Source organism: Saccostrea cucullata, unplaced genomic scaffold (assembly GCF_032062105.1).
Source record: "Saccostrea cucullata isolate Sc308-1 unplaced genomic scaffold, CSIRO_AGI_Scuc_v1 ctg1671, whole genome shotgun sequence".
NCBI lineage: Eukaryota > Metazoa > Mollusca > Bivalvia > Ostreida > Ostreidae > Saccostrea > Saccostrea cuccullata.
The window spans coordinates 71,902-98,299 of NW_026941209.1; the positions used below are offsets into that span (position 1 = coordinate 71,902).

At 35.9% G+C, this 26,398-nt stretch overlaps 2 protein-coding genes across 5 annotated transcripts in view; one reads left to right on the top strand and one right to left on the bottom strand.

Moving 5' to 3' along the window:
• Positions 1 to 24,019, top strand: part of LOC134257421 (serine/threonine-protein kinase atr-like) — a 41,354-nt gene extending 17,335 nt beyond the window's left edge. For 2 of the 4 annotated variants that reach the window (XM_062740040.1, XM_062740039.1), the window contains 31 exons: positions 2,282 to 2,361; positions 2,660 to 2,845; positions 3,113 to 3,283; positions 4,461 to 4,570; positions 4,828 to 4,919; positions 5,111 to 5,225; positions 5,482 to 5,612; positions 6,603 to 6,918; positions 7,060 to 7,190; positions 7,300 to 7,408; positions 7,535 to 7,635; positions 7,859 to 8,031; positions 8,580 to 8,635; positions 8,902 to 8,983; positions 9,095 to 9,189; positions 9,296 to 9,399; positions 9,522 to 9,617; positions 9,854 to 9,927; positions 11,649 to 11,756; positions 14,636 to 14,771; positions 14,977 to 15,126; positions 16,538 to 16,634; positions 16,849 to 16,923; positions 17,025 to 17,141; positions 17,433 to 17,528; positions 17,895 to 17,996; positions 18,195 to 18,290; positions 19,660 to 19,833; positions 20,559 to 20,644; positions 23,421 to 23,492; positions 23,747 to 24,019. In XM_062740040.1, coding sequence (XP_062596024.1) covers positions 2,282 to 2,361; positions 2,660 to 2,845; positions 3,113 to 3,283; positions 4,461 to 4,570; positions 4,828 to 4,919; positions 5,111 to 5,225; positions 5,482 to 5,612; positions 6,603 to 6,918; positions 7,060 to 7,190; positions 7,300 to 7,408; positions 7,535 to 7,635; positions 7,859 to 8,031; positions 8,580 to 8,635; positions 8,902 to 8,983; positions 9,095 to 9,189; positions 9,296 to 9,399; positions 9,522 to 9,617; positions 9,854 to 9,927; positions 11,649 to 11,756; positions 14,636 to 14,771; positions 14,977 to 15,126; positions 16,538 to 16,634; positions 16,849 to 16,923; positions 17,025 to 17,141; positions 17,433 to 17,528; positions 17,895 to 17,996; positions 18,195 to 18,290; positions 19,660 to 19,833; positions 20,559 to 20,644; positions 23,421 to 23,492; positions 23,747 to 23,951 — 3,736 coding nt within the window. In that variant the 3' untranslated portion in view covers positions 23,952 to 24,019. The other 2 variants (XM_062740041.1, XR_009989915.1) reach the window with 2 other exon arrangements.
• LOC134257424 (uncharacterized) lies at positions 23,940 to 25,324 on the bottom strand. The gene has a single exon (XM_062740044.1). It carries the CDS (start codon positions 25,211 to 25,213, stop codon positions 24,350 to 24,352), a length of 864 nt encoding a protein of 287 aa, XP_062596028.1. The 5' UTR covers positions 25,214 to 25,324; the 3' UTR covers positions 23,940 to 24,349.
• Between the last annotated feature and the right edge of the window lie 1,074 nt (positions 25,325 to 26,398).

Sequence of the window (26,398 nt, forward strand, 5' to 3'; positions counted from 1 at the left end):
CTGGATAGAGCTCACGTGACTATCAGTATTTTAAATAATTTATTCCACACGTGGGTTCAACATGGGTCATACAGGTAAATAGCTCTCACTTGCTATAGGAAAAACAGTGTACTTTTTATACATTTTTAATATTTTAAGTACGAGCCTAATCGTGTGCAAATTTCATACTTTCACACAAGTTTTATATATGTAATATGCGTCTTTTGTCAATCGCACAAGGTTGCACAACGTTAGGCTCATAGTTAACAAAGGCTTTGAAATGAATGACCGTTCTCGATTTACTATAGAAAATCGCAAATGTCGGCTGACCCCTACCACATTGTATAGTTTTGTTCTTTGTATATTCGTGGATTTCAGCGGTAAAATTTGTTGAATCGTATGGTTTAGATGTCAATTAATGATTTGAGATGAAAATTTTTGCTTAATTTGATTGTTTATTTTTTCACATTTTACCGGGGCCCATAAGTGCACTCGTTCTTTAGTGATCTGCAGTACTATTTGATTTGTTAACTTTATCTCAAACATGTACAATGGGCATTTTTATGCACGCTGATCGATAGATCGGGGCAAATATTGTTTTTATCCTGTTTGTCTGCTTGTCTCTCTGTCTGTCTGTTGTCAACTTTAACCTTTGCCATAACTTTTGAACCATGAGAGATAGACACTTCATATTTTATATGCATACACCACTAATTAATTAAGGTCTTTTTTGATGGTGACCCATATGCTAAAAATAGCTTTTTCTAACTTTCACCATAAGTTTTGAACCATAGAAGATACAGACTTCATATGTGGTATGAATAATGTATAAAGGGAAATGTTTGCCTCGTTTAATTTTTACCCCTTTACCCTCTTCGGAAGTGGGCGAATTTAAAACAGTATGAATTTAAAACAGTACGAATTAAAAGTAAATAAGATCTTAAACCAAAAATCTTGTTTGGGGAATTTTAAACAGTGCAAACTTGTTTCCAAATGTGCAAGGGCAAAAATAACAAGGGGGGAAAATAACCCTGTACACAGTACTCCACTAATTATACCCCCCGCAAACGAAGTTTGGGGGGGTATATAGGAATCACCTTGTCCGTCTGTCTGTCTGTCCGTCTGTCCGTCTGTCTGTGCAATCGTGTCCGGTCCATATCTTTCTTACAGAGGGACATTAGAATCTACTACTCCACATTAAGATTGCTCATAACCTAAGGGTGTGTCATGACCTTGACCCAAGGTCATTTGGGGAAGTTCAAGGTCACTGGAAGAAAAATTTAATAATTCGTGTCCGGTCCATATCTTTCTTATGGATAAACTTGGTAGGTTCTCATTTCACACAAAGATTGCCCATGACCCAAGGGTGTGTTGACCTTGACCCAAGGTCATTTGGGGAAGTTCAAGGTCACTGGGAGAAAAATTTCAAAATTCATGTTTGACACATATCTTTTATGGATAAGCTTGGTATGTTCTCATTTCACACAAAGATTGCCCATGACCCAAGGGTGTGTCATGACCTTGACCCAAGGTCATTTGTGGAAGTTCAAGGTTACTGGGAGAAAAATTTCATAATTCGTGTCCGGTGTATATCTTTCTTATGGATAAACTTGGTAGGTTTTCATTTCATATAAAGATTGCCCATGACCCAAGGGTGTGTCATGACCTTGACCCAAGGTCATTTGGGGAAGTTCAAGGTCACTGGTAGAAAAATTTAATAATTCGTGTCCGGTCCATATCTTTCTTAAGGATAAACTTGGTAGGTTTTCATTTCATACAAAGATTGCCCATGACCCAAGGGTGTGTCATGACCTTGACCCAAGGTCATGTGGGGAAGTTCAAGGTCACTGGAAGAAAAATTTAATAATTCGTGTCCGGTCCATATCTTTCTTATTGATAAACTTGGTAGGTTCTTATTTCACTCAAAGATTGCCCATGACCCAAGGGTGTGTCATGACCTTGTCCCAAGGTCATTTGGGGAAGTTCAAGGTCACTGGAAGAAAAATTTTATAATTCGTGTTTGATACATATCTTTATTATACAAAAACTTACTTCTGAAAAACCCAGCGGGGGGTATTTTGTCCCGATTGGACAGTTCTAGTTCTTTCAAATGACACCAAGGTCAGTGAACCAAGGTCAGTGACCTTTTAACAATGACCTTTTAACATTGAATGCGATCTGTATGCTAGAAATTGCTTTGAACTTTGTTGCTGCTGGGCACATAGTGTTTTACAAACACATCTTGTTTAAGTATTGAACTTGTCTAGGTTAATGACAGAAGTACTCTCTTTTTCTCTTCCAGTAACCAGACCAAGACGGTGTTTGAGGGTCGAGTTCTCATCCTGAAGATATTGGAGGGATGTTTATCAGACACCAAGAGAAGTAAGAATTTCAGTTCTCCTAACAATTGATATCACAATTCATAGAATCAGGGTCTTTGTCTAACATTTTTTTTCAAGAAAAAAAGGCTTAGAGGAACGTGTTAACTAGCAGTAAATCTTGGATAAAAAGAACTTCCTTATATCTCATATAAAAAAAATTCTGAACAAATATTTACAATCCTGTAATTGTTTTAAAAAAAACATTTCACTACATGAGAAACTCAGTTATATGGAAGCAAGCTTCAAGGTCCTAGTTTCCTAAACACCAAGTTTTACTGTACAATAAATTTTCATTACAGTTGCAGAGTCACTGACCAGTAGCGGTGAGAACAGCGAATGTCACACGGTGCTACAGTGGTGCCACCACCATGTGGTCAGTAACAGAGAGTACTTTATCCCCTCCACCCACACGTCAGGGGACGAAACCCCCACCCTGGGCAACACCCGCAACACTAGGTCACCGCAGGAGGAGTTACTGTCCTTTGGTAAATAGAAACAAGCTTTCTTGAACACTAAGAAGGATACATGGAAATTTGTTGAATAGATGCAAGATCCCAAGAACTAAATATTCGTAGTTTTTCATTATTTTGTGTAACATATATTGAAGAATAATCTGTTTGCAATTTTCACAAAATGGCTTTGCCCCTCTGGTCATATTGAATTAATTGAGGAATGGTCTATATGTAGCCTTCACTTGATGGTTTTTGTGCTTCTGATTATTTTGAATTAATTGAGGAATGGTCTATTTGTAGCCTTCACTCGATGGTTTTTGCTGAAGATGATATGGCTGCAGAGTAAGCCAGAGTGTGCAGGGTTACATGACAAGTGTCAGAAGATTTCTGTGGAGCTTCTGCAGGTCATCAAATGGGGCGACCTCTTCTCCTTTTCCCAACTCCTGACTGAACTTATTTATACCATCGCAGGTACGTGGACATTTACATTTTACATGGTTCACCCATCACTCATAATAAGAAAACTTGATTATTTTTTGTTGTTCTTTGTTTGAATTAGCTCTAATTTCTAAGCTTGACTCGTCAGACTAGTTCCCAGGAATTAATAATTAGTTTTAGTTTGTTAGCTTGAAGTGAAAATTAGCTAAGTTAAAAATAATAATCAATTTAGCAGCTTTCAGTCTAATATGATGGTTCCTTAGAAACTACAGCCTACTCCGGATATATTGAAATTCAGGGGACCATGCAAATCATTTCAATATATCCGTAATTCAATGTAAGCGAAATCGTGAAGCCGCCATTTTTACAAGTTCAATCCCGATCTAAATTAAAGAGGAACAAACCCGAACAAATTGATTTGTCATCGTTTGTCCACAACAGTGAGCAGATTACCTAGAATATGAGTCCTTGAAAGTTTATTTTTTTTAAATTTCTGTTTTATTGAAAAGACAAACTTCAACCCCGTTATTATTCCCCGATCGCATTTATCATGTTTAGTTACGTTTTGGAAAAAATCACCGGCCTTAAACGGTTGAGTACTGCTGAACGCTGTTTGTATCTCATCGTAAGTGTACTCGGTCTAATCAATCCCTTAGTTATTTCGAATTTAGGCATAGCAATAGCCATTAACAGTACGTATTTAATTTCAAAGTTATGTTTTTTCCCTAGATCTGTGGGGGCTACTATGTTACGTTTAGATGTTTAGTCTCGACATGTTATATACGTGGATGCAAAGAATTTAACAGAGAATAATTTTATTTCGTAAGAGCATGCAGTATAAAAACACATAAGGTGAAAACTTAATTATTCACACCTTTGTATATCAACTGGTCAATCAGGCATAATTACTGTCACCAACCGTAACGACAGCCGCTAGGGAGTACTTCAATATAACCGTTATGAAAACAACTCATTATCACCTTGTTAGTGGCTTCAATATAAGCGAAATTTCAATATATCCGATTTCAATATAACCGTTATTTTAATGAAAAAGAATATTAGAGGCAAAAACTGGGGATTTATTTCTATTTCAAAATAAGCGGAATTTCAAAATAAGCGAGTTCAATATAAGTGGAGTAAGCTGTAAATACATAATTTTTTGCCTTTTGTATGTCTGATTTATTTAACATTATTTTGAATTGTTAAATAGAACTGGTCAAGATCAATGAAAACCTCTACAATGGAGATGTGGGGAGCACACTGCAGAGATTTTCTGTAGACGAGGAGACGGTGAAGAGGAGCTTAAAGGACCCAGTGAAGGTAAGAGTAAATACACAGTACACAAACTAAAAAAGCCTAATGTTAATATCCCATTGAAAGATAGACATTCATGATCATAATAAATTCCAATCAATTTTAACACAACATTTGAATTGCGATGCTTATGATGCTGTATTTTAATTGGTCTGTTTACCATGATTCTTAAAGTTTCAGATATGCTGGAAAAATTTAGATTGTTATTTATGATAAATTCACTAAATAGTGATTTTATGTTAATTATTTATGTTTAATTCCAGGATGAAGGTGAAACTGAAACAGACATCATCACTATACCAAGTTTGGACATATTTACTGTAGAGGAGTGTGAAAGTTTACAGATGAACTTAACGTAAGTATATTGAAGGGGGGGGGGGACAATTTACATGGATTGCTGAAATTTAACAGGTTTATTATTGTCAAAGTACACCTGCATGATGCATAACTGTAAACTTTCAGCATTGAATTCTACTAAGAAAATTTAGTCAGTTTAAAAGTTTTTTTTTTTGAATTGTTGAAATAATCTTAGGTTTCTATTTTTAGGAAGGTATTGCTGTCCTTGTGTGATGACCTTGATTTAGTGGGGAATCCCCTGTGTGACGTTGTTTGGGGAGCCATGTGCTGCCATCTGGAATTTTATGATATTGAGATGAAAATTGTGAGTAGATTTCTAATTCCACTAAAAATTCTTTGAAAGTTAGCATTCAAACTGCATTTAGAATTATTGCCATTTTTTTTCTTTTCAAAATCCCATTCCTGCAATGGCAAAGAAATGGGATTTTTAAAAAAAAAAATTTTTTCTGTCTTTAATATTTTGTCCGAACTCTACATTCCCAGTATTGCTGAGTTAACTTATTACATACTATAGCTTAATAGTTATATATGACTGTGTTTGATGACCTGTATTCCTGTAGGAGTCACTGAGGGTAATAGAGAAGCTGTTGTTAGCTGGACTTCCACAGATTCACATACACGACTACTTCATAGCCTGTCTGAGTGCTCTAGTAGAACTGCTCTGTGAGGGCTGTAAGGAGGCAGAAAGCAGGTAATACTGTATACAGGTTTTTTTTTGCCCCTTGTTATTTTCGCCCTTGTTATTTTTACCTTTCACTCTTGTGAACAATTTGCACCATTTTTTAAATTCACCCATTTATAGTTTGTTAAAGAAATACCGTATATACTCGCCTATAAGTCGGTTGTATTTTTGAAGCTCATGTTAGAAAGACTGACCTTCTAAAATACCTATCTTTTTATATCTCACCTATCGGACATATCAAAAATATACAGTAATAATTTAATTTCACTTGTATCAAGCAATTTCATTGGCTGAATCATTCAGAGGAACATATAATATTTTGGATAACATAACTTGCCTACGTCACAATGAGTTCAAAAACGTATTACTCCGCTTGACGTTACTTTTGAAAAATGCTCAATTTGAAGTCTTTTTGTAGTCTCATTGTCTACACAAAAATATATTTCAACTTATGTTAGATATACTCTTTTTTATAAACCGCTTCGCGGTTTATAAAAAAGTGTAAACTGCCCCAAGTTATGTTATATCGGATAACATAAGTTGAAATAAGCTTCATTCCTTAAATACTGTACTCTTTGAATTTGCCCTGTTTAAATTCATCCAAATAATGGTAGGATGAAAGGGGCGAAAATAAAACAGGGGCAAAATTTTCCTTGTATACAGTAGCTGAAAAATTGTGACTGAGATTCATGTTAAAATGACAGAATGTACAGTGAAAACTGTCTTCTCCGACACCTGTTCAATAGATTTACATGTATATGACTGTGTTCCTTAAAATTACATGTAATTTGTATAGGATTCCCTGAGAGCTGAATAATTGAGACTGAGTTTCATATTTAAAATAACAAATTCAGTACATGTGGTCTTATGCAGGAAAATCATTGTATATATATCTACTTGTTTTATAAGCTCAGTATGTCTTACTTCAATCCTGTGTGAAGAAAATAAAACAAGGACGATACAATTCCCATGTAAACAATGTGCTTTCTGATTCTACAGAGAAAGACAGGAACTAGAGGAGAGAACAGCCCAGGTTCTGTTAAGTGTGTGTCTGGCCGACAAGAAGCCCCTGGCCCCCAGTCACCTATCAGACTTCCAGCATCAGAACATCCTACAGAAAATGTGTCGCCACATCCAGCAACATGGCTTCCACAACCTGGTTACTGTTGCCATGGCAATGTCCTTGTCTGACCTCCTGAGTCACTGCTTAGAGGCTCTTACTGTAGCTGGTCCCTCAGAAGGGGAAACCAAACACATCAAAGACCAAGTCTTCTCTGTACTGTTACAGGAAGTTGGAAAGAATACTAGGTCACAGGTAAGTAGAATTATGAAAGGTCAAGGTTGGTCAGGTGACATTAAAAGAAATTTAAAAATTTATTTTTGAATATAACTTGAAAAAAAGAAACAGTTCTCTGATTGTTATTTTCCTGTCGACGTTTTTTACTTCTCTGTGCAGTACCTGGTCAGGCCTCTGGTGATTTTGTTAATGTCTGACATCAAACAGGCATATAGTGGACTAACAGATACATCAGTTACCATGGCAGTGGACAAGACAGATACAGCTCCATCACAGTTCAAACGCAAAAGGTATTTTATATATGTTACAGTTACATGTACATGTAAAATTCATCACCGCATCTTATTGAATAATGTAAGAATTTATAATATAGACTTGCTTCAATCTTTTTTTTAACAGAAAGGCAGATGAACAGCCTACTCAGCAGAAGGCAAAGCCACCACACAGATACCTGAGGCTGAAATCAAAGATTAAAAAACTGATCAGCAGCCTAAAGGACCCGAATCAGGTAAAGGATGGGGTTAATTTACCACACCACACTGGAATATCGTTGGAGGATCTACATGTATTTGACACTCTGGAATATCATTGGTGGTTATGTTTGACCTTTTAACCTTTTATTTACTATATTTAGGACAAGCATGCTGAGATTTTGGAGGGGATTCACACAGCTCTCAAGGTGATCAGTGTGGGCGTCATGACAAGTTTTGAGGCTTCATATAACCACAAAAAAATGTATGTTCTTCTCTGGAAAAAAATATGGTTTTGTGTGATTTACAGTGTCTGAAAATTAATCCAATAAATGTGACCATTCAATTATTAGTAATCATAAAAAAAGTATCTAATTCTCTTATTTAAATTACTTACCTGGATTATTTAAAATGAACGTTTCTCTTTAATAATAATTTTTATGATGGAAAGGTTTCTATCTGCATTAAAATTTTGTTTGTATTATCAGTCTTCCAGAAGATGCAAGCTCTGTGTTGCTATGGTTACAACATGACCTTGTGGAGAGTGTCCTTGACACCTGGAAGTTGACCCTGCAGTACAGTCACCACTGGAACCCTGATGAACTGAATGTAAACACCCTGTCTATTGTTAGATCTATAGTGGCTGTGCTGGACACACAAGGTACTACTGTAAACCAACTTTTATTCGCGACGACTTTATTTCACGATTTACCGGGGATAAACTAGTTTGTGACGATTTATTTTCGCAATCAAGCCTATTTTAGCTCTGTTGTTAATAGGCACATAAACCTTAAGGACCAGTTCGCGGCGTGAAATATTCGCAATGACGAAGCTCTCGCGAACATTGCGAAAATTTCTCGCACACGGAAGATTAAAAATCCAATACATTGATCTATAAACTTCATTTTTTGTTGACCAATCTATGTTGTGTACATTTTATTGCTAAATTATGTTTATATGTAAATACATGTATTAAAGCATGTTTATATTAAATGCATGGGTGTTAAGTCCTCTGTCTGTAGAATAAGACACAATCAGTTATAGGATGTTGTGAAACTGAACATATCAGATGATTTAATCAGTTTATATTTCAAAGATAAACAATTCATCTCTCTCTTTTAAAACCATTTTTATTCAGTGAGTTACATGTTTTATGTGTGCTTTTTGTTTTAAGAGAAACACTATAGTTTTAAATATTGTTTTGTGTAGAGTGGACCGATCATGAGGATACAATGTGTTGGATGTTGTCATTACCATGGTTACTAGTAAGTACACATACATGTAGATATAAAGATCATGAACTATTTGATGTCTTGTTTTGAGTTATATTTAAAACCTTAGTATCTTGAGCATTACATCATGTTGTTAAAACTTTGAGATAAAGAAGATGAAGTTGAAACTCAAATCCATTCCAAGGATGCAACTGCCAATTGAATTTGACTTGAACTTGGTAAAATTTGACTTATCCATGTCACAGAAACCTTGTTCTTCCTTTGAAAATTGCATATGAAATCCATTATATTCCCCACAGAATGATCCCTCCTGGATGGACCTGAAACCCGTCGAGTCTAAGACAGTCAGCAAGATCAGTCAGGAAATCTCCGATAAATTGGGTGAAAATTATTTTGAAAATTTAAAGTATTTCAAAAATAGCTTGCAATTTAAAGCATGCTTATATTAGATATGTTTGCCTGGAGAGAAATTTATCATTGTGTTGATTACAGATAATGAAGTCAGATGTGAGTGTCTCAGGGGGCTGTCTTTGTTGCCTAAAGAGGTTTCTCCTCAGTGGAGGGTACATGTGTACCGACAGGCATGTGTAAGTAAAGCAACCCCTACAGTAAGTTACCCAACCCTGCATGTAGATATGTAATAAATGTGAATTTAGTATATTAGTTAAACAAATGTGACTTCTGTGTTTACAGACAGACTCAGATACTGAAGTCAAAATAGCAGCTGTACAGTGTCTGCCCATGTTACTCGTTCATCTGGGACCAAATGCAAATCACCTGGTTCATGACCTTTTGCTGTATGTTTTTTGTTTGCCTTTAACCCTTGAGTGAATGATAATTATGTGAAGATTTTCAATTATATGTTGGTTCATGGAGAAATTCTTCTTTATGTATTTTTTACTTTTTTTTGTAATGACAGACCAATGGTCAATACAACTGATTCTGTAACCCAGGAAGCCCTAGTCTCCATAGCAGGGATACTGGCCTGTGTCATCTGTAGAAAGGCTGTACTCAGGTGAGTCATGCAGGCCTATTGTTCACAGACCAAAAAAAACACAATTATTATTACATGTCTTTTAATATACATGAACAGTGGAGCTTTGTTAATTGGGATGCCAGTAATTCAGACAAAATCTTTGCTTGGGAACACAAGCATCCAGACTAAAGAAGCATGACGGAATAGTCTATGAAATGTTCATATAGGCAGTTTGTAGAAACAAATATTTTAACTTCAATTTAAATTTTTTTCAGGAAAGAGAGAAATAAGTTTGGTTTGGTGGAACACAGTCGTAAAATCCAGTGTTTATCCTGTGACAATCTCCTGGGTGGGTATTTGACAAGGTCACGAAAGTCACTTGACCAATTGCTCTGACTTCTCTCCCCAAATTTAGTTCTTATTCTCATCAACAAAAGTGAAAGTAATAAAGATTTGATACTTAGTGTACATATATATATACTCTTCAAAAAAAGAAACGCATAATACGAACAATGCCCTGAAAAACGTATGATAGCTTTGTCATACCTTTTATTTTTGTATGGATACGATGTATTCGAGTGAAATGTATGATTTTTTAATACAATTGTTAATTTTACAGCTATTGTACAAGTCTCACAGACAAAAAGACCTGATTTTGCAAAATTTCCCCCAAAATTTTGATCTCGATTTTCATTTGTTGAATTCCGATGCAATTCCTCCAGGTACAAAGGGGCTATCAAAAGCAGGGGTTCTCGATATTTTGAACCTGGTTTTATCTGAAAAATGATGCTTCCTAAAAATGCTGCATCTGAATGTTGCGTAGCACAAAAAGGAAAAATGGGTGACTGGAAGTAGGGGTACCGCAATCTACAATTGCAAGAGGTTTTAATGATACACACAGAACATATCTAACCTATAAAACATAAACCATTAACATTGAACACCCAATGCTCGCAAAAAATATGGTGGACTACGTGTGACATCAGCAGCACAGCATCACTTCCGAGGATTACGTAAATTGCATGAATGTAATGCAAGGACGTCATCTAAAGCATTAGCTATCCATGAACTGAACAGATCATCTAACAAGACCGTTTTCAGTTGACTACGAATTATTGCAAGAGGATTATTCATGCCATTGTTCCGACCCCACAACACTCCAAATATCGACTTCAAAGATCTCAGATCAATAGAATATGACCACAGCATCACTGCCAAACAGTTTGGTTAACCTACTAGTCCAGAATGTTTACCTGAAAGCCTCTTATAAGTTTAAGAGTGCTAATGCTTTGTAATGAATGTTAGACAGATAACTTCCTCCAGGACGTAAAAAAAGTTGGTGGTGGTAGTGTAATGATATGGAAAACGGTATTATAAGAAAGTAAGATTGATTTTGTTCGAATTCAATGGACTTTGATGGAAAAAGGTACTCTAACCATGTTCTACCTACACATACCCATTCAATTTTGCAGCATCCTAGAGCCGTATTGCATTCTCACAATACACAGCCACATATGGCTCGTTTGACACACCTATTCTTGCAAAGAAACAGCAACCTGTTTTAGCCACAGTCATCTAAATCGCTAGATTTAATCCAAATTAAGCAGCATAGGAAAAAATGGATTGACATGATTTGCCAAAGACAATCGCATCCCCAGACTCTGCAACAGCTGACCAAAGTTTTTCATTTGGAGTGGGAGAGTATTCCTATACAGTTTTTATTACACACATTTGCTTCCATTTGATGCTGTTTGTAGCTGTCATTTGTGTCTGCGGGGGGCATACCAGATATTGATCTTTAATGGTCTTAAACTGACTATAATTTTAAAATTGTTGAATAATTATGACATTTAGATAGTATTCCTGTTGCTTACCACATTTCTGTTTTATCAATGCGTCATTTTACTAAATAATCTTTATGTTCAATGTGTCACTAAAATTCTACTATGGGTTTCTTTTTTTGAAGAGTATATGAGAATATATGTCCAGTATGTTTTAGGGGGTAAATACATGGTAAGTAACAGCTTGAATTTGCCTTATTTTATTTGTGAGGTTGATTTCTGTTTTCAGATAAACATGAGAATGCTTCATCAAAAGAGAGACCTAAACTTGTAGATCCAAACATGTTCTCACCATTCCTGAATCTGATTGGTCGACACAACACCCAAGTGAAACTTAGTCAGTATTCAAGTTTTTTTTTACAAATAAAGATTATGACAATTGAAATTTGGTGCTTTTTAGCTCACTCAACAAAGTTAGGGGAGCTTATGTGATACCCTCGGCGTCGGCGTCCCAGGTTAAGGTTAAGTTTTTTGGAACAGTTTTCTTTTTAAGTACTTCTATGCCCTATATTGATTAGACATGCATGGAAGATGGTTCTAGTGTGTTTCATTGTACCAGTCAAAGTTTCAGATGCTGCAATTTCAGCAAAGGACTGACCAGGTTAATGTTTTTGGAGCAGGTTAACATTTTTGGTGCAGTTTTTGGTGCAGGTTTCATTTCCAAGTAACTATAAGTCCTATGTTGACCAAACTTGCATGGATGATACATATAAGGATGGATACTATCAGGCTTGCTTCGGATGCTGAATCTGACCTACATTTTCCGGTTGAGTGAACAGGTTAAAGTTTTTGGTGCAGGTTACATTTCCAAGTAACTATAAGCCCTATGTTGACCAAATTTGCATGGATGATACATCTAAGGATGCACACTACCGGGCTTGCTTCGGATGCTGAATCTGACCTATATTTTCCGGTTGAGTGAACAGGTTAAAGTTTTTGGTGCAGGTTTCATTTCCAAGTAAGTATAAGCCCTATTTTGACCAAACTTGCACGGATGATACATCTAAGGATGAATACTACTGGGCTTGCTTCGGATGCTGAATCTGACCTACATTTTCCGGTTGAGGGAACAGGTTAAAGTTTTTGGTGCAGGTTTCATTTCCAAGTAACTATAAGCCCTATGTTGACCAAACTTGCATGGATAATACATCTAAGAATGCATAATATCTGGCTTTTTTGTGATGCTGAATCTGACCTACATTTTTCGGTTGAGTGAACAGGTAAAAGTTTTTGGTGCAGGTTTCATTTCCAAGTAACTTTAAGCCCTATGTTGACCATACTTGCATGGATGATACATCTAAGGATGCATACTACCGGGCTTGCTTCGGATGTTGAATCTGACCTACATTTTCTGGTTGAGTGAACAGGTAAAAGTTTTTGGTGCAGGTTTCATTTCCAAGTAACTATGAGTTCTTTAATGACCAATCTTGCATGGATGATACATCTAAGGATGCACAATACCAGGCTTGCTTCGGATGCTGAATCTGACCTACTTTTTGTGGATGAGTGAAAATGTTAGTTTTTGATGCATGTTTCATTTCCAATTAACTATGAGCCCTATAATGAGCAAACTTGCTTGGATGATACATCTTAGGATGCACACTAATGGACTTGCTTCGGATGCTGAATTCGACATACGTTTTTCAGATAATAGACCAGGTAAAAGTTATGGTTGCAGGTCTATTACCAAAAAACTATAAGGCTTAATATATAACATTGTATAAACCAAACTTGCACAAATGTTGCATCAAGAGATGAAAACTCTCAAATTTGCTTCAGATGCTGGATTTTGATTACATTTTCATGAAGAAGAACTTGTTTAAATTTTTTATGTAGGTCTATTTCAAAGTATCAGATCAAAATTGCTTAAATATTTTCATTTTTGGAATGTACAACTTTTGTTGGTTAATTGTGTGACTTTGCCTTACTTAAAGACAACATTCGTTGAGGTGAGCTCTGTAATCTCTGATTACCTATGTTTACTTGTATGAAATAAATATATGTATAACTTTTATTATGGAGTCGGGCTTGCCCGATCGTCATCTAGCGATCAGTCAGGTTTACGCGACCGCACATGTCAGTGGATGCATCCGCAATAGAAAATAGCAACAGCTGTAAACCAATTTCTTTTAAAACGTTCACAATGAATAATAGCTTGAATATAAAATTAAATCAATTGTATCTTCAATTAATACTACTACAAAACAACGATATTATGTTTAATTTTTACGCAAGAAAAACGTTATGGTTGTTGCGGATAAATTTCTACTGAGAGGGTGCGTCGAATGACATGAATCACATTTTGGGACCGATTACTGTAATACAAACAATCTTAAATACGGTAAAGTAATTACAAAATAAACACGAATACAACAAGACTATAAAGATTGAATTTCTTAATCTTAGCTTTACTTTTACGATCTTCAATCCAATTTTAGCCGAACAACCTACGATATTGACCAGTAATGCCAGTATTACTGTATTTATCCATTTCCTCCATTTGTTTACCGCGCCTTATCATAAGTCGATCGTACTTGTAACAGTAGAGTCATAGTTGTAGTTAAGATGCAATCACTATACAACAGAACAACACTCTGACAATGGCAATTAATTAAAATAATTTATGAAACCCTTCATATGTCTTCGATTGACTGAAAAGAAATTAGATTGATATAGAGGATGGACATTTCTGACGATGTCTGGTCAATTCGAACCCTGACTCATTCGGACCAGGACATAAGGCTATCAGGCCCTATTCTGTATTTGTGTTAAGACTATTTTTTAAAATTTTATTATTATGTTACTGGAGTCACTCACTTGACCTATTTGCAGATCTTTTGAAATTGTTTTTCTTGTTCGACGCCATTGAAGCCTTTCAGGCTTTTGATTTAAATAAATGTTTAGATTTATTAAGAGAATTTTCAATGATAAATTGTAAATACATTGTCAACAAATAAATTGGTCATTATATAATCTAGGTATAAATTGTGGTTTTCAGTATCATAAAAACAGACTGTAGAACTATGATAGAGTGGTTTACTCTAAATCAAAAAGAATTATTTAAGAACACTTGCTTCCCTGATCTGTTTTAATTAAATATGCTGAAGTATTTAGTACCATAAGAAGGAAAAACTCTATTCAAATGTTCTGAAATTAAACATATTGTACAGAGAAGTGAAACAGGTATGTAATATCAGATTCCTTTTCTGTCTGTAGAACTGATTAACTGTAGTCTAGAGAGGATCTTTGGACACATTGGAGTCCGTTCTAATAATAGTTCTACCATACAGATGTTAAAGACGTGCATGTCCCTCATCCAGGACCCTGACTTCGGGGTCAGAGAACAGTTCAGGTATCAAATAGTCTTCTAAACCATCATTTTATTTCATTTAAATGAAAAATGGACATTGAAAAGAGACTTATAACCTTTGAAAAGGATTATAATTTTTCTTTGCTTAAAAATAATGTAAAGCCATGTTAAGTAATTTTGGATCTGCAGTCTTGTACACAAGCACATGCTTATAGTTACAATGATTTTTGTTCTCTCTCTCTCTCAGTAAGATTATTGGTTCCATGGTCGGGGAGGGAAACAGTGACTCCAATCAGCTGATTGTTCGAACGCTGAAAGAGACGCTGGAGTCAGCAAGGGTCCAACAGAATATACGACTCCAACAGACCGTGATACTAACTATAGCTCAGATTGGCAGGTAAGATTTACCGCAGGTCCAACACAATATACGACTACAACAGACCATGATCCTAACTATAGCTCAGATTGGCAGGTAAGATTAACCAGGGGTCTAACAGAATATATGATTACAACAGACCATGATCCTAACGATCTTACAGATTAGTAGGTAAGATTTACTGTGGAATCATCTTGTTGGGGGGATCAATTTTTTCATGGATTTCAAAGATCACTCTCAACCAGAAATTTTTAATGATAACTCCGTCATCAGATCAGTTTATCAAATCTTCTCTATGTAAAAGTTTCCACAAAGAATGTCTCAATGAACATATTGTAAAATTTTAGTTGCCTGCTCATTAGACGATAAACTAATCCAGGAAATACTGACAAAGTGTGATTTATTAAGGTCTTCCGTCTTCAGCGGAAGACCTTTCTGTTATTCTTAGGTTTCTTTTTCACTTTTATTATTGTTTTTTTTCTTACCGATTTTGTGCACGCGATTTCTCGAAAACGGCTCAATGGATTTTCATGAAACTTTCAGGACTCATGTATCATCACTTGAACCTTATGCGTTTTTTTTTCTTTTTTGATGACGTCACTTCCGGTCTGAGATATTGCCGATTTTATGAATTTTAAAGGGTTGTGTTGTCCAGAGTTTTTCTGAAAAATGAGTTTAGATAGAAACATGAAACTTTCAGGCATGATAGACCTATGTCTGCAGATGTGCCTTTCGTATTTGGCTTTTTCCGGAAACGCCGTACGTCGGCGGTCGCTATGCTCCGAAAAATGGTCTATCATGAATTTGAAAAATTTAAACACTTTTTCAACAGCATCTTTTTACCTGTAAATATTTTATCAAAACATATAGAACAAAAGTTGTTAAGAATGTCACGATCTTTCAACGGATATCAACGATAAGGGACTGGCCCCTAAAATTAAAGAGGGGCCGAAAGTTTTTTCCTTCTATCTCAAAACGTATTGAGAATTTGTAATACGTCAGAGAAGCAAAGTTGTTCAAAATGTCAAGCTTAATCTATTGGGGTAATCAAAAAACGTCCGGCGTCGTCACTTCCGGCCAAACCGGAAGTAGTCGGAAAATGCGTGTTTTTGCCTTTCTTGACAACTTTTTTGGTAAAATATGACTCTGGGAGCATAAAAATTAATTTTCATTCCGTCGTCGTCACTTCCGGTTAAACTGGAAGTACCAAAAAATTGATTATTTTTGCATTAATTAACATAGATTTAGAGGATTCAAACCAATTTTGTGCGTTATTTCTCATTTTTGTTAGAAATGAAAGCTACTTCCGGTCAAACAGGACGGAAGACCTACTCGTTGCTTTGCAACGAGCTTTGCTGTAGTTGTTATAATAATTATACAAATTAAACTGCAGACCTGGCACTTTTTAATGTGAGCTTTATGTTGACTTTAGGGTAGCTGAGGATGAGCTGTTACTTGTGGTCATTATTAGTTTACTGGAAAACATGCTGTCTAAAGTACAGTTGATCGCAGCAATAGCATACCAACAGGTAGGCATTGTCATAATGACATTATATCTAATATTACACTTTTATGTTGGGATGGATTTTGAAGGTACCAAAATCATATTTTAACAAAAAATTAAGTGTGTAAAGTTAAACTTGTTGAAAAGATGCATATAACAAGTGGGCTCCATCCTATATTGACCTAAACATCATATGGATATTTTTGAAGGTTAACAAGTATTTCTTTATTGGTTTTCAGCTTAAATCGGTGGCCAAATACAAGAAAACCAAAACTCAGAATTTGTTTCTCAACTCGAGACAGCAGATTTGTAAGGTAGATGAAGGACTATAACAGTATTCTTCATGATGTGAAAGCATGTTATTAAATTAACAACATAAAAGCACTGGAAAGCTTTAATTAAATCTGTATTTTAGTTTCTGGTGACAGCAATGTTAGACTCACAGAAGAGCAATGCTGGCAGATCGGCAGATGAGATATTAAGAGATGTGGCTGATGTTTTGGATTTCAGAGACTGCAAGTCTTTTCTGAAGGTAAGTGCCTATTAATTCAGATAAACATGTGGTGCTAATCTGTAATTTCTTTTTATGCCCGTAGGTACCAGCATTTTTAATGTCTTGACCTTGAACTACATTTGGAAACTTTTATCTTGGCCATGAGCTATCGTAAGGGAGCATCAATGTTTTACTAACACGTCATGTTTCACTTATATCCCAGTCTGTAATAATTTTACAGTTGGTAGAAAATATTGTTTAATGTGCATAATTGTTCAAAGTACATTATAACAATGCACCCTTTACATTATCTGTGTATTTTTATAACAGGCGGCGGGGAAGTGTATGATCCCTCAATTGGTCAGTACAGCATCATCAGAAGCCTCCTCCCTCATTAAAATGATCGCCACCATCCTAGATCTACCAGTAAGTCTGTGTTCCATAATAAGTAAATTCAGGGCACCCCATCCATATCTCCAAACAGCCTATGCTCTGATGACGTATTGCAACATTCTAAAGCTTCTGATAAATCTGCTTTATAGGTTCATTATTAATTTATACATGTTTATCATCAGAGCCTTCTCATTTAATAGAATGGTGAAGTTTTTTTTTAAAGAAATGAGAAGTACTCACATTTTATAACACAGTTAGAAATAAAAGTTACAAGAAGAAAAAAAGGGTACATCTATTGCATTTCAAAATTGTTTAGACAGAAATTGACATGTTTACAGTTATATACAGTATGTTGGTAAAATAAAAGATCTATGGTTATATAAACTATTAATGTTTCAGAGTCGTATGAAACTGTTACTGGAGAACATTAAGTATGTGTTTGCATACCTCGTTTGTTTCTGTCAGCGCAGTGAAATGGAGCGAGCCATCATTTTTCTTCAGGTTAGTGGGGTGTTAAATACATGTATATTCCATTTGTTCACCTTTTTTAAAGACATTGTGTAAATATATCCTTTTGACTGGTTTGTTTAGGCATGGAAAGCTTATGGACTCTTCCCATATATATTTCGTGTAAATATTTAGATTTTAGGTGAAATAAATTAAATAATCAGGTTCTCTGATTTTGTAACATTATACCAGAATGAGACTGACCTTGAACTTGCCCAGCTGTTGAGGATGAATTTCCAGGTGGTACATCAGGAACTCCTTCTGTATCTCAGTACCCACTATAACCAGGTACTAAAGTCTGTAGTTCTTTATCATAGCAGTGCTTTATATATACACTTTTGATCGATTGTAATGAGTAAGGGGTGGGGGAATTTGGTACAGATCGATACATGTACATGAAATTTTATAGGGGAGAAATTACAAATTATGATGGGAATAATTTTTATACCCCACCATGAATATAGCCGGGGCATATAGTGTTTGTCATGTCCATCTTCCGTCTTTCTGTTCTTCCATCCTTCTGTCCTTCCGACCTTCTGTCTTTCCGTTACAGTTTGCGTTTAGCTCTGCTCAAAGCTAAGTTTCAAAGAAACCATCCAAGACATTTTCATCAAACTTCATATGCTTATAGATATTGAGGAGAGCTATGCAACTGCATCAACATTTTTTTACCTTGACCTCACTTTTGTTAAATTAGTGTTTAGCTCAGTTTTAAACATACCATTCAAGATGGATTTATCAAACTTCACATGTTGATACAAACTTGCATGGATGATGCATCTAGGAATGAACACTACTAGACTTGCTTCGGATGCTGGATCTGACCTACATTTTCCAAATGAGTGACCAAGTTTAAGTTTTTGGAGCAGGTCTATTCCTAAGGAACTACATGTATAAGCCCTACTTGGACCAAACTTGCATGGATGATGCATCTGAGGAAGGACACTACCAGCCTTGCTTCGGATGCTGGATCTGACCTACATTTTCATTCCCAAGAAACTATAAGCCCTACCTGAACCAAACTTGCATAAATGATGCATCTAGGAATGGACACTACCAGACTTGCTTCGGATGCTGGATCTGACCTTTAATTTCATTCCCAATTTACTATAAGACCTGCCCGAACCAAACTTGCATGGATGATGCATCTAGGGATGGACACTACCGGACTTGCTTCGGATGCTGGATCTGACCTATATTTTCATTCCCAAGTAACTATAAGTCCTGCCCGAACCAAACTTGCATGGATGATGCATCTAGGGATGGACACTACCAGACTTGCTTCGGATGCTGGATCTGACCTATATTTTCATTCCCAAGTAACTATAAACCCTGCCTGAACCAAACTTGCATGGATGATGCATCTAGGGATGGACACTACCAGACTTGCTTCTGATGCTGGATCTGACCTATATTTTCCAACCAAACAATTCAGCTGCATCACTATTCAAGATATTCTGATCAAATTTTATACACATACAAATTTTCATGTTGCTTTACTAATACATCCTCGACGGGGCATTCATTTCCTATGGACATATTTCTAGTTGTAAATTAAACAATGCACTGAATGCAGTAGTAATAGAAATCAAATATTTCAATACTGAAAATAAATTGAAAAGGCTTTAAGATTGCTGCTGATTTTGTGTTAATGAAGGTATTCAATGGACTGCGACATCTTTCCACCTATGACCACAATTACACGGGTCCTAGAGATATCAAGACTTCAGAACAAATGGCCGATTACCTCCAGCCCAGACTTCTAGGGGTCATCGCTTTCTTTGATTTCCAGCTTCTCAACGCCAGCACTCCATTGTCCGACAAAAAACTGGTAAGTCAAGGTATTTGGGAGTAGAATTCATCTTTGTTTGAAAACTCAGTTCCAGTTAATTTTAGAATAAGGTTTGAGGTTTCAGTATTTCCATGGAATGCCTATGGGTGAAACAGACTTGTCTCTTAAAGTTTTTACAATGTTTTACCTTTCATTATGCAAATTGATCTCACAAGCGTACTCTCAGAGCTTCTTTTTTCTTTGTTCTGAGGTCACCTCTTTGAAATATTGTTTGAATGCCCTCTCACAATCAACTCACTAAAAATCACCTGATTCAATTTTTTTTTTTAATTTTAGGACATTTTTTTTTTTAAGGTTCATTGATACTCTGATAAGAGAGATAACTCTTAATGACATAAATTTCTATTATTCCTTTATACATTTGGCCTGTTGAAGTGTCTTTTTTGTCCAATTTTGTCCCACAAGCTAAGCTATAATTGTCAGTTGTGTGCTTATGAAATACATTTCTTTAGGAAAATCATTAAAGTTCAAGCAGCATTTTATATTAGTGAGCAGAAGGTTTATAAACCTTAAATTCGTCTGATCCTGTCAACAAATATTTGAAATTTTCTGAGGGAAAAAAAGATTTTTTTTCCACCTACCTAGTACCGACTCATTATACTGGCCATGAATAGGGAGAGGGCAAGCAAACATCATTTTGCAGATGGCCTGACTGTTCATTTTTATTCCAAGTTTATGTGAAGTAAGTTTGGCTTTCATTTTAGACAATGGAGAGCCTGACAGCCATTATTAAACTGATGGGGAAGAAACATATAGGAACAATTCGACACAAAGTCATCGGAACCCTCAGGTTTGTGTGACCTTGTTATTTACAGTTTGTAGACCTCTTACTCTTTGTAATTTATAGTTGTATGATCTGTATATATATATCTTGACTGCTCTGACTTTCGGAAAACAAGATATTTTATAAGGTTAACTGATTTATTACACTGCATATACATGTACATCATAAGCAAGTAAAATAAGCACAACTGTTCTACAAATACATCATGTGTTTAAAATTGAAACATGGAAGATGAGATACAAATTACATTTAAAAAGTTATCCCCCTTTAGTAAACAATACACTTGGGGGGAGAGCACTAAATGAACATTTTCTGAAAGTTAGCCTCCTTTCATATAAAAGACATCTTTGGGGATAAGGTACAAAAATTTGAGTAAGGTTTGTAGTGCGTTTGCCCTTCATTCAGTTTTTAGCTCACCTGAGCCGAAGGCTCAAGTGAGCTTTTCTGATCACATTGTGTCCGTCGTCCGTCCGTCCGTCCGTCTGTCTGTCCGTCTGTCCGTCCGTCTGTCCGTCCGTAAACTTTTCACATTTTCGACTTCTTCTCAAGAACCACTGGGCCAATTTTGACCAAACTTGGTACAAAGCATCCTTGGGTGAAGGGGAATTTAAATTGTTAAAATGAAGGGACATATCCCCTCGCAAGGGGAGATAATCAAGAAAAGACAAAAATAGGGTGGGGTCATTAAAAAATCTTCTTCTCAAGAACCACTGGGCCAGAAAAGCTGAAACTTATGTGGAAGCATCCTGGGGTAGTGTAGATTCTAAATTGTTCAAATCATGACCCCCGGGGATTAGGCGGGGCCACAATGGGGAATCAAAGTTTTACATAGAAATATATAGGAGAAATCTTTGAAAATCTTCTTCTCAAGAACCACTGGGCCAGAAAAGTTGAAACTTATGTGGAAGCATCCTGGGATATTGTAGATTCTAAATTGTTCAAATCATAACCCCCAGGGATTGGGCGGGGCCACAATGGTGAATCAAAGTTTTACATAGAAATATATAGGAAAAATCTTTGAAAATCTTCTTCTCAAGAACCATTGGGCCAGAAAAGCTGAAACTTATGTGGAAGCATCCTGGGATAGTGTAGATTCTAAATTGTTCAAATCATAACCCCCGGGGATTGGGCGAGGCCACAATGGGGAATCAAAGTTTTACATAGAAATATATAGGAAAAATCTTTGAAAATCTTCTTCTCAAGAACCACTGTGCCAGAAAAGCTGAAACTTATGTGGAAGCAACCTGGGATAGTGTAGATTCTAAATTGTTCAAATCATGACCCCCGGGGATTGGGCGGGGCCACAATGGGGAATCAAAGTTATACATAGAAATATATAGGAAACATCTTTGAAAATCTTCTTCTCAAGAACCACTGTGCCAGAAAAGCTGAAACTTATGTGGAAGCATCCTGGGATAGTGTAGATTCTAAATTGTTCAAATCATAACCCCTGGGGATTGGGCGAGGCCACAATGGGGAATCAAAGTTTTACATAGAAATATATAGGAAAAATCTTTGAAAATCTTCTTCTCAAGAACCACTGTGCCAGAAAAGCTGAAACTTATGTGGAAGCAACCTGGGATAGTGTAGATTCTAAATTGTTCAAATCATGACCCCCGGGGATTGGGCGGGGCCACAATGGGGAATCAAAGTTATACATAGAAATATATAGGAAACATCTTTGAAAATCTTCTTCTCAAGAAGCACTGTGCCTGAAAAGCTGAAACTTATATTTAAGCATCCTGGGGTAGTGCAGATTTTGAATTATACAAATCATGACCCCCAGGGATTGGGCGGGGCCACAATGGGGAATTAAAGTTTTACATAGAAATATATAGGAAACATCTTTCAAAATCTTCTTAATAACAACTGGGCCAGAAAAACTGAAACTTATATATGGAAGCATCCTGGGGTAGTGTAGATTTCAAATTGTCTAAATTATGATCAGTGGGGTAGGGTGGGGTCACAATATTTATTACAAGGGGTAAATCTAGTTAAGTACAGAATTGTCAAAGCTTCTCAGGTGAGCGATGTGGCCCATGGGCCTCTTGTTATTATGGATTGTTTCCCAAGTCTTGTACTGCTGTTTTAACTGTATCTTGGTCCAGTTTGCTGGATTTGAGAAAGTGTTTGAGTTCTTCACCTGCATCTTGATGCCATATTTGAAAGCAATTTTCCAGTCACATAAACACAAAAATTCAGTTACAAAAGTACATGCAATAAGTATGTAAAATGCATTCACATCCAGAAGTGAAATATATCTACATGATTTGTTAAGACAAAATCAGTATCAAAAGGCTTGAAATCAAAATACAAACAAGAAATTTTGGAAGCATGCACTAGCATTGAATTTGATACAAGCAGTGATGTCATAAAAGGATGCTAAAATGATGCTGGATAAGGTAATAAAAAGCTAATACATTTTCTTGCTATAACAAGAAAAATACAATTGATAGATTATGAATGAAACATGCAGATAAAAACACAGATTATATACATCATTTTAATGACATTCACAAAACCTAAAAAATTATTTCTATTTGTAAAGATTTCTGATTTTCTTGACTATAAAGTTAAAACATTATAATCTTTTAATCTTTTAAATTAACATGATTTATTACATTTTTTTTTTCACAAGTAAATATATTTAATTTTGCCGCCTCCCCAATGCAATAGTATTTAGAGACACATATTGAAATGACCATATTTTATAAATGTAAAAATTAATTTTGATATAAAAGATTTTGACACATATGTTTATAGTTGTGTTTTTTCCCTACAGAATTGGACTCCAGTTCACGGATCGAGAGTTCATCGAGATTATTTGTCAAGCCTGGAACTGTTTTGTTAAGAGGTAAGGTACACTAAAACAGTTCTGTAAAAATTTATAAGTACATGCATGTACTAACGTTATTCTATAAGATTGCATGTTCTTATTAAACATTAAAATTTAATTGCTTTGATTAAGTCATACCCGGTACATTTTTTTTTTTTACTGAAGCTTACTCAATGCATTGAAATGCGGCAAATTGTTTCAGCTGTAAATTTATATCTTTCTATAATTGGAAGAATATACACATTCTATAAATAGTTGTGATTTATTTTTAGCCTAGAGTTGCCTTTCCTTGGACAAATGATGTCCCAGATAATTGCTACTCTCCTACCACTCCTTGAACACCTGCCTAAACAAGTCGCGGAAATCATCAACTTTATCATCGTAGATAAGAGGTACCAAGTTTATACAGAGAAGCTGTTTGTTCTTGGTTCTCTTTTCACTCTCTATAAATTCTCAAAATGTTACTTTGTCTCCTAAACAATTTTCCTTATTTCAATTTCATCCCTTCTTTTCAGAGGAAATTTCATCAACTTTGCATATTGTGACTTTTGTTTCTGTACAAGGTGTATGTAAAAAGAAAAAAAATGTTGATTTCAAATTTTGCCTAAATATTGAATATAATATACACTGTATCTGTAAATTAAAATAAAATCAGTTACATGCACTGACATCTTCTAGAATATGGATCACAATATATGGATTTTACTGATGCATGAAATAGATTTTCTTCAATTCCTGTTACCTTCAGTTATGCAATTCAGAGGTACAGTTGTATCATGTACTTTCCACGTAATAAACTCGCATACAGTAATAATGGTAAATTTCATATAGGAAGTATTTGCTTTCATTATTCGTACTCTATAATGTGGTAATTTTTACTGCAGATATTTGATTTTCTTCACTAGACTGTTTGTCTGTTGGGCAACAAACAGATTGTCATTTGTATCTATACACAGTCCCCGGGGATCTCTCAGTCCACATTCTATGTAACGGAGAAACTGTCCATCCTGGTCTATGATGTGGACACAGGCATTGTTATAATCAGCTGTAAGGATGTGACTCTGACTGTCTGTGGTGATTCCTCGTGGACTGAATGGTAGGTTCTTTGTAGCAGGAGTATGTCTAGTGTACCTGAATCTCAGATTCCCGGCCTGATTGACCACCACTACTGCTCTACCTACACAGTCGGACACACAGATATCCAGGTTCCTGTTCTCTGTTATGTGATAACTACTAGATGAAAAGAGAGGTTTACCTTGATCATCAAACTGAATGGTTTGTTTCTCTGTGGAGCCCGAGTAACGGACAACTTTTGTTTGTTTATAATCATCACTTTCCATGGTAACCAGGAGGTCACCAGAGGAGGTACTACAGACACTGCGAGGTTTCCAGTTCTGTAGTCTGATCACCTCCTCTATCTTCTTATTCTTCACAATGTTTACAGTTCTATCACCGTAATCAGTATAAACTAGATCTCCACTTTTTGTCACTGCTATGTCAGATGGATAGAGCCATGACTTGGTTGTGATTGACTTGAGTAGTGATCTCTGATTGATGCTGTAGAGTTTCATGGTGCTGCCATGTCCACTTGTCCAGATTTCTTCATCACTCAGACAGGCCACATTGTAAAGATCAATTCTATACCCAGTGTCTATGGTGGTGACAGTCTCTGGTTCATCAAGCAGCTGTTTGACTGGAGGAGAGGATCCAGCTTCTGCTGATTTCTGTGGTGTCTTCATGCTGTAGTCATGTTTATCTGAAGTTAATGAACTCGATGATAAGATTCCAAATAATTTATCAAGTTCTTCTCCTTGGATTTTTCCTGGAATGAATTTAGGTAAGCATGGTTCTAATTTGTTTGGAAGCTTTTTGTATTTTTCAGCAATGGATGTGACACTAAATAGTTTTGACAAGTCACTGGTGTCTATTGCAGTTTCTATTGAATCGATTTCTTCCTTGATGTCAGACATTGTCTTGTTTATTTCATCCAGATGTTTCTGCAAAGTTTGTAACTGTGTGTTTTTCATCTCATCAACTTCAGCTTTAAGTTTCTTGACAAGTTTGTCAATTTCTCTGTGCCAGTCCTCTCCATGTTTTGTTATGGCTGTTGAGAGATCTCCATATTCCTTTTCTAACTGACTCATTCTGTTTTGTACATCAGAGGCAATGTCCTGGTAGGTGGGATAAATTGTGTCTTTTAATTCATTTTGTTCTTTGACAATGTTGTTCTTTATTTCATCCACAACTTGTAAGATTTCTGATAATTTATGACCTCTATGCTGATCAGATGCAATGCACTTAGGGCAAACAGGAATGTCACATTGGTTGCAGAACATCATGCATTGTTGTTTATCATGAGATTTACAGAGGAGAGTGGATTTTCTGGACTGAAATTTGACGACTTTGTGGTCCTTGGATTCATCAGATATCATGTGTTTCCCTACGCAAGCTGTACACAGGTTGACAATACAAATATCGCAATGCATTTCTACCTCAGCGATTTTACAAAGGTCACATCTCAGCACGTCCTGGGCACTGGTACGGGGGTCCATGGTTGAACTTGTGACTCTAAAGTATAAATAGATATTTGTTGTTCTGAATATCTAGCAAGATATAAATAAAAGTTAATATACAGTTTGCAGGGTTCAACTCTAATGGTGGACCAGCGGCTCCAGTGCAAAAAAACATTGGAAGATACACAAAATGTTCTGGACTAAGTGGAGTGTCGGTCCACTTAAATTTTTTCTTTTAATTGATTTCCTTACCTCAAATTATTAAATCCGCCTGTACTTTACAAGAAAAAATATAAAATCTGATTTAGGTAATTGGCTGAACCTAGCGACTAGATATATTTAATATGTAATATTGATGACTAAAATATTTTACAACTAGATACAGTGCCCCCTCCTCAGAAACGCACTTAT